At 35.1% G+C, this 8950-nt stretch overlaps 1 protein-coding gene across 1 annotated transcript in view; it reads right to left on the bottom strand.

Moving 5' to 3' along the window:
- LOC107595705 (SWI/SNF-related matrix-associated actin-dependent regulator of chromatin subfamily B member 1-like) overlaps positions 1–5223 on the bottom strand; it is a 9453-nt gene extending 4230 nt beyond the window's left edge. Inside the window, exons 1-5 of the mRNA XM_016286200.1 lie at positions 5088–5223; positions 4055–4107; positions 1478–1589; positions 1249–1357; positions 713–851 (exon numbers count right to left, since the gene is read on the bottom strand). Coding sequence (XP_016141686.1) covers positions 713–851; positions 1249–1357; positions 1478–1589; positions 4055–4107; positions 5088–5223 — 549 coding nt within the window. The remainder of the gene's footprint in view (positions 1–712; positions 852–1248; positions 1358–1477; positions 1590–4054; positions 4108–5087) is intronic.
- Positions 5224–8950: the final 3727 nt, after the last annotated feature.

The following is an 8950-nucleotide window of genomic DNA, read 5'->3' as shown; positions in this document are numbered from 1 at the left end:
AGAAATGTTTAAAGACCCGTCAAATGAGCTTGATGAGCTCATTTTCGTTCCTACTGAAATAAGCAGAAGAGGGGCATTTTCATTCTAGCAGCATCATATCAGACAAAATTAGGGCATAAATAATTTTGCGCTGTTTTCTCAGAAGGGAAAGATTGTAAAGACTGTTAAAATTTCATTTTTATCAACATTTAGATCAAAAATGACCAATCAAAACTTTGGGGTCGGTAAGTCTCTTATGAATACCAGAAGGCTGCATTTATTTGATCAAAATACAGTAAAAATGGTAATATTGTTAAATATTATTCAAATTTAAAACAACAAATGTAGCTATATTTTAATAGAATTTTAAATGTAATTTATTCTTGTCATGCCAAAGATAAATTTTCCACAGCTAATATTTCAGTCTTCAGTGTCACATGATCATTCAGAAATCATTTTAATATGCTGATTTGGTTCTCAAGACACATTTCTTATTATTACTTCTTATTATGTTAAAAACAGTTATGAAGCTTAATATTAATATACAGTATTAATGTGAAATACAAATTGTAAAAAAAAAATTATGTGGCCTTTCTGAATAAAATAATTTCTAATCACTAATCTCCTAAAAAATCCTACGCATCCCAAACTTTTGAATGGCAGTGTATGTTTTTAAAGCTAATAGACATGGACGAAAAGCCACCAAAAAAAACACCTCTCGTTACTCATCTCACCATAATGGAAAGGTTCTTTTCTTGTCACGTCCCATTCGGTTTCTGTTGATAGTGGTGGAACAAGGCACTGCGTCTAAGTGGTGGGAGCTGTTGGGCAGGGTGGGCACCCACTGACTGTTTCTCTTCGCCTTTTGCTCCCTAAGTTCACATACAGAGTTACAACAAACTTGAAAAGAATCTTTTTAGGCTACATACATAGTACGCAAATAGTTTCACACTGGCCAAAAAAAGAAAGAAGCTAAAATAGTCCTTGAATTAAATGGAAACAAAAAAGTCACTCAAAAGTATTTTAAAACAAGAAATTATCTTCATCTAAATAATTTATACCTAGATCAAGAGATTATATAGAATACACTGTTCAAAAATTTATATTAAAAAAAATGTCAGTGCCATTTACAAAACAGCTTGGAAGTGTCCATATATGTAATAAAAACAGCCCTACTACATTGTGCTGTACTTATTATATTTTTTATTATTTTCTTGTTTTGCATTTTGACTTCTATATAACATCAACGCAAATCACCGGGCTCCTTACCTGAGGTATGCCGGAGGCTCTGTGCTGATGGACACTGCCTTGTACTTCTCATCATTCCCCTCGAAGATCTCCTCACATTCAGACGCCTTCAGCAGGGTCACACTGGTGGCTAAATTTGTGTAACCGTGATCTAACACAAAAAGAACACTGCACAAACTGCTGTCCAGAAGCAGGACTAGTAGACTATGACAAGGAACTAAGACAATTTAAAAGGAAAGGAATCACTTACCGTGTGATGATGCTACAATCTTTTTCCTCTCCTCCACGGATGCGAGACGTCTCCATAGTGACGGGTACCGCTTATACAGAGAGCCTCTGAACATACGCAGGTAGTTACCAACCTAAACAGCAAGATTAAGCAAAGATGAAAAAAAAAATCTTAAAACCAATGTGATTTTTTTTTCCTAAGCACTGGACACTTTTGAGATTTTGGGCTTTTTTAAGTTTAGTTTCAGTTTTAAAAAAAGTCCTTTTGTCAGACTAGCGGATTTTAGTAGTAGTTTATTTTATTACACTTCATGTATTTGAACGTATCTATTCGCATTCATTTCAACACATATCTATAAAAGTAGTTTTCTTAAGATTACGTTTTTTTTTTTTTTTGATCCTGCATTAAATCACAAATATATACCTCTGTGGCACTTACAAACAGCAAACTTTATAACTGTATTCCTGTCTATATTCTGAAGGTTTTTACAGAGAGGTTTGTTCATATATTATTTAACTGGTTTATATAAGATTTAACTCCTAAAAACATGGGGATTTTTTGACAGCATTTTCAGATTTATGGAATGATAAAAGCAGATAAAAAAAAAAACATTGTGAAAACCGTTAACGCTAAAAAACTATATATAAACAAAAACTACTAAAAATGACATGCAACAAATTTGCTAAAATTTTAACTAAAATTTAATTTAAACATTCAAACTGATTCAAAATTGGTATAGACACTACAGTACTATCTCAGTGATCTCAGTCTAACGGTGATGTGTAAAATTGAGTAAGAAAGAATATTACCTTGATTAGTTTGAGTTTTGTACACTGAGTTAGATCTTGGAGACACTATGGTGCTATAATTGAGTGTTTCTGCAAAGTGAAGCAAGCCCCGAGTGAAAGTCAATTAATAAAGGAAATCATAATTTTACAAGAGTGCTCCTCTTAGATAGTTTCACTTTAGAGATTCAAACATAGTGGAAGATAATAGAAAAGACAGAACTGAGCCTCAGAGGAACAAGAAACCTCAATCTCATTATATGCGTTTCTTTACTTAGCCGGTCTTTGGAATTGCAAGCAATTTGCTCTCATACTGGTCTGTAATCCTAATGAAATGATGGGATAATCCCACAGATCTAAAGCAGTTTTTACACTTCATTGCCTGTTGGAAAAGCAGGTACCTTTATCCGCAGTGGCTTAGTCATGGCTTATGAATGATACATCTTTGCTTTTCTATATTTAGGGGAGTTAAACACTAACCACCAAAATGCAAATGACACTTTATTGATAAGCTTCATTAGCATCTGTATTCTTAAATACATTTTGTCCGGTTTAGATACTACTGTCTTTTTCCTGCTATGAACACTAGATGGCAATCTTGTATTAATGTTCCTCAACCCAAACTCGTGTGCTTTTTTGCTTTCATAACATTGAGATGGTTTTCAATGTGACTGTGCTGGAGTCTGTAAGTTAATTATTTTCACTGGTCCGTCAGCCCTTAGTCACTTTTTAAGTCTGTATGTCTGCTCAGTTTGAACGTTTTTATGTTTGAGAATAATTCAGTCAAAAAAAGTGTCTCAAAGCATCCAAGGCCAACAGAGAACTGCAAAATAAGCAATGAAATAAAATGCAGGCACATTACATATTTCTCACATACAGGTGACCTCCTGTTGTCACTTTTGCGATACTGTGTGTGTTTTGCGGCATTTTTAAAAATGCATCTTTCCTGAATATGTTATATTTATATTTATAGTTATATTTAAAGAATATGTTACTTTAGGTTTGTAAGTGCATATTCATCTGAAGGAAATATATATATATTTTTCAGTATGTCTGGTCTAGTCTTTGCATTATTGACACTATTTTCCTAATTAATGCTGTTCAGTTGCTTTGTCACAATCTGTATTGTTAAAAGCGCTATATAAATAAAGGTGACTTGACTTGACTTGACTCTGGTCATAATCCAGCACTCGCGCCGGCCATAAACTTAACAATGCCCACAGGACTTCCAGTTCATTCAATATTGCAGACATAAAAACCTGTCTTCCTGAAAGGAATTATTATGATGGATTCCTGACATAATAATTTAGTTCACATATGGACATGCGGTACTTGGACCAGGCTCCATGCACACTGGGTTGATTGTTTCTGACCCTGCAGAAAGCTTTTATTCTTTATTAGAGAGATACATTAGTGTGCTGGCAAGCATTTTCAAGTTGAAAAAAAAAGAAAGAAAGAAAGAAAAGACAGCAGGACCAGGAATCTTCCAGTGGGAACTACATGTCTGAGAACACACTGAAAATGTGGCATTCAAAATCACATAAATCTGAGGGAAAACAGAAAGTTTAAGGATAAAAAAATGAAACAAATGAAAACAAAGAAATATTATGACAAAAGAGATATTTCAGATTCTGCTCTGAGGTAATCAAATAAGCACGTTTGTGACACTGATCACGTGAACTTCTTGGTACAGACAATTAGATGTTCCATTTAACCACAAGATGCTCTTTGGATCATCTCAAATCATTGTGGAGAACATTTTCATCCAATTTTTACACAAACTTGTTGAGTTCGTAGCTCGAGTGCTGCTGACATTGAAGCGAAAGGCTGACAAACCAGATAAAGTTGCAGTCACATCAGCGAAATCTTAGAAATAAAAGGGGGTTTTCAGGTCAATGACATAGAAGAATCAACTTAGGTTCTCTAAAGAACATTCTGAAGAAAAGTTCTAAAAATAACCATTGTTTTTTGCACTTTCCACTATAAAGTACCTTTTGGGCAATGGAAAGGTTCCGTTGATGTGAAAGGTTCTTCATGGAACCATTGATTCCAATTAAGAACCTTTCTTTTTGAGAGTGTTTGTTGAAATTTTGCAGATGGTCAATATTCTTAATAGTGTAGCAATATATGATGCACAGCTTACTTTCAATCACTTTCAAGTCAAACCAAGCAGCTTTCTGTTGGTGACCAACTTGAAACCATTGTGAAATCTGTGTGGGGAAATGTAAAACAATAGTACATTTGACCAGACATTAAGAAGTTATGTTTCAGTCAAATTGCTAACCTGATCAAATAAAATGCATAGAAAACATTGTATTAAATCAGAAAAAAATTAATTGCAAGCATAGTGAGCTCAGATTTACGAAGCCTATGTGTGTGTGTGTGTGTGTGTGTATATATATATATATATATATATATATATATATATATATATATATATATATATATATATATATATACGTATATATATATTGAATGTGGTATAGTAATTACTCCTTTGGTACAATCGTTTGAAATAACCTGCATTTTAATCTTGTGACACATTAATTAGTGGTCAGCTCCATTCTCTCCGTCAACATGACTGTCCCTCATGGTCGTTCACTAATTGAACACCAGGGTGGAGTTATGTATATTCAAAGTTCAATTATAACAATGACATATTGCTTTTTGCCTTGCGCATGGGAGTTATTAAAGCTAAAATTATGCATGCAAGGCTTTTCGTGCTTTTTCTGAAATGTCAGTTGCTTTTCTTTGAAAGCCAGATGGGATTACAGCCTTAGTGTAGTTTAGTGTAGGTGCAAACATCAAATCTCATAAACGTCCATGAAGTGAAAAATCAATAATACTTCTGCCCCTTCCCATGATATCATCTGTGTAAATTTCCAAAGCCTGATCTTGCTGACACTCTGAAGATGGACCTGGAAACCCGCCAGAAGTCTTCTTTACTCCTCTTTCCTCTGTTCCTTTCTTTTCTAGTTCCATTTTTGTCAGTGTTTTGGCCTACTACACCATTCACTTCTCAGCTCGACTCTTTAGCATTTTAGACAGCTGTGAGCTGCTATCCTTTTCTCTGCCGATTCCCGGTAATCGATTTTCTGTGCTACAGTTTGTGTGCTTCTATTGAGTGTAAGTGGATATCCGAATGCATTTCAAACCTGCCATGAGAACTGTTGAGTAGAATTTTCTATTTAGAATTAAAGGTACTAGTTAATTATCAATGAAACAGATTTAATTTAGAAATTTATATATAGCTTTTCTATATATTTTACCCCTAATATTGGAATGTTTGGGTTTGATTTGAACATCGAAATGTGACTAAATGCTACTCAGGAACCCATCCAGAAGATTATGATTATGTTTTTAATTACAACTGCCAGTGATTGATGCATTGTTGTCATGAGTGCAGCTGAGCATACAAGGCATGAATTTTAAGAGAGAGTGAGAGCATGACAAAAAGTAAGAGAAGCAAGAGAGGCAGACACTTTAATATGTCATTTGGGATGGTTCACATTCAAGTGACTCTTTAGTAGTAAAAATGATTCCTTGCCTTATCCTGATGATGCCGCTTCAAATCCCGGTGTAATTCCACTGAAGATGTGTTGAACCTCTCACTGATGAGAATGAGACAAAATTGCATGAGCTGATAGACCATAAGAGGACAGTTCCTTTACAAATGTCACTATTAAGGGGATCGTTCACTCAGAATGAAAATGTTCCTATTTATTCCTTCACACACCGTTCCGAACATGTGTGACTTTCTTTCTGCAGTGGAATGCAAAAGAAGATGCTTTGCAGAATGCTCACTCTGCTCTTTTCTATCTATCTATCTATCTATCTATCTATCTATCTATCTATCTATCTATCTATCTATCTATCTATCTATCTATCTATCTATCTATCTATCTATCTATCTATCTATCTATCTATCTATTTTTAATTTTGGGGAAAACAAATAAGCATGTATGCATTAAAACAAATGTGTTCCATGCTGAGTCTAGAACTGTTTACAAATATGAATGCAGAACAGAAGCAATAAACCACCCACAAGTAACGGCCCGTGGCAATGGAAAGTTGGTATAAACACCCTTAAGAATTGATTTGGAGCAGTGGGTTTTATTTTCATTTATGCTAATTACTTCAAGCTTGGTTGCAAAACAACTTTTCCATTGTTTATTTAGTAGCATGCAAAATAATGTTGCACCATGCTTGTTTTCCTTTATTATTAACGTATTTATGCAATTATGATAAAAAAATTATTTTATTCATAGGTTGGACAATTGCCCTGAGGTTTCACATGAAAAAGCACAGCTGATGCCCTCCAGATATTGTGTAACGCTGCTAGATCGAGTTGATTGCATTTACATTTTTCATGTTTTTTTCCTAAGATCAGCACAAAAATGCTTGCAGATGAATGAGCAGATACATATCAGACAGATACATGAGACTATGCTGTACTTTTGTATGCTAAATCTTTAGATTATAACAAACACACACAGAGCTTTATGAATGTTTCACTTGCCAAATCCACTCGCACTACTGTCATGTTTCTGACAATCCTGTCTTTCCACAGCTTTACTGAGCACAATCCACAGGATGAGGATGGGATTTTCATCAAATGTTTCCGACTAACTCAAATAGACAAGAGTGTGCTCAGAGTCTGATCCTTCTATATACATTCAAATCACAACTTTAAACGCTTCAATTCAATTTCAAATAGACATCCCTGAGAGTAAAAAAGGGGGTTTAAATCATTGGATATCTCTGAGGAGTGAAGCTAGGAATCAAACAAACAATCAGCTTTTTGCAGTTGGGAGTCATCAGGGAAAATAGCTGCCCCATCATGTTTGCTCTCGTTCTTAGGTGTATACGGTTGACGTTTGGATGAACAACAAGAGTGAAGGTTACACAGAGCTTTGCCAAAAGCTTCTAAAATGCATGCATTTAGTGAAATGTCAGCTTTGGATGGCGGAAACAAATAAAAAATGAATTCACAGCATGCCCAGTACCGCTCCACACAGGCCTGATTCTGCTTGAAGAAGGTTTTTAATACTTACATTTACATTATACATTATACATTTACATTTGGCAGACACTTTTTATCCAAACCAACTTGAATATTGCATTCAAGGCACACATTTACATTTGAACAGTTCTCATTTTTCCTGGAAATCTAACCCCCATGACCTTGATGCTGCTAGTGCTGTTCTCTATTGTTTGCGCTACATGAACGCCTGGAGAAAGCAAAAATGTAAAAAAAATTCTATTTAGTATGGTGCTATATTTTCTGTTAATTATTTTACATGGAAAAATGCATTTTTTTTTTAGAATATACTGATAGAAATGTAGAATTTCCATCAAGTTTTTTGGCTGCATAAAAAAAAATATTTGGCTGCTAATGTAGATTAAACAGCATAACATGGAGCTAGCAAGATCATGGGTTTAATTCCCAGATAATGTATGACCTGATAAAAAATATAACTTGTATGTGATCTGTTTTTGAATTAAATTGTTTTCCAAATGCATAATGATGCAATTCTGGAATGTTCCAGCAGGGGCAGCTGATGTTAATCAGCTGAACTTCGACCTTTAGTGACATCTTCACTGGAGGACCTTATCAGTTGCTTCTAAAAATGTAATTGTTTTTTTATTGATTTTTTACTGAATCTCTTGCTGCTGCCTTATACTCCCTGCCTTTCGTTTTTGGAATCAATCCTAATTTCCTTCTGGGAAGCATCCAATTCATCTGTCAAGAATGCATTGGGTTCTGAAAGGGGAACGATGGGGTCTGTACCTAGCAGTGGGAGGCCGTCAGAGGCGGACTTCATCTTGACTATTTGCTACCCTTAGTATCCTTCCCATGCATAACACTCTGCTGAGATATATCTGCCTGAGGTTTGAACAGCGAGTGGCTCTGTTTACCTGAGTTGATTGGCACCGTGAAAATGAAATGTTAATCTAGGCAGCGCTCATCATTCTGCCGTGTCTAAAAGCATGAAGCCATGCCAGAGTTCGCACCGACTCCGCTGTGGACTTGGAAACCATTAGCGTGATTACATTGGAAAAAAATCCTTCCTTTCCCGAAAGACCCTCTGCCAAATGGCATAAAACTCTAATTCTATGCTGCACACTACAATGAACAAAAGATACTAGAGGGCTTGTGTGTATAGCACGGGTACACTGCTATGCATAAGCATACTGTGCTACTAAATTGCAGTTATTTTGTCATTCAGAACCATTTTCTTAAAACAAATACACACAGGCTCAATGAAAAAACATGCCTCTACATTTTTGCAAAATGTATATAGATACAATTCACTTCAGTTTCCAGCTGAAATGATCACTAATGGCAGTAAAACACCAACAACATTTAATTCTTTACACACAAATGATAATTACAATGCCCTAATATTCATGATTAAATATTTATTTTCACATAAATCCTTGCACAATACTATTACATGACCTTAAAACACTTTTACCATAGTGCAACCATTTGCATCACATAATAAGTTCCATAAGTATTGCTTTTCAGACATAGTACACTTGCTCGTTAACTCACCTGGTACACTTACGATGCCGAGCGCTTGGGTACGAGGCCCGTGAAGCACGAGTCAGTATTGACAAAAGAGCTCAAAAACTTGTAGAAGCAAACTAAAACAGCATGGTTGCTTCAGCAAATGCATTTTTATCTCACGTTTGCTCTTGTTAA

This window comes from Sinocyclocheilus grahami, unplaced genomic scaffold (genome assembly GCF_001515645.1).
Source record: "Sinocyclocheilus grahami isolate Dianchi unplaced genomic scaffold, SAMN03320097.WGS_v1.1 scaffold207.1, whole genome shotgun sequence".
Lineage (NCBI taxonomy): Eukaryota > Metazoa > Chordata > Actinopteri > Cypriniformes > Cyprinidae > Sinocyclocheilus > Sinocyclocheilus grahami.
This window is presented reverse-complemented; position numbering and strand designations above follow the sequence as displayed.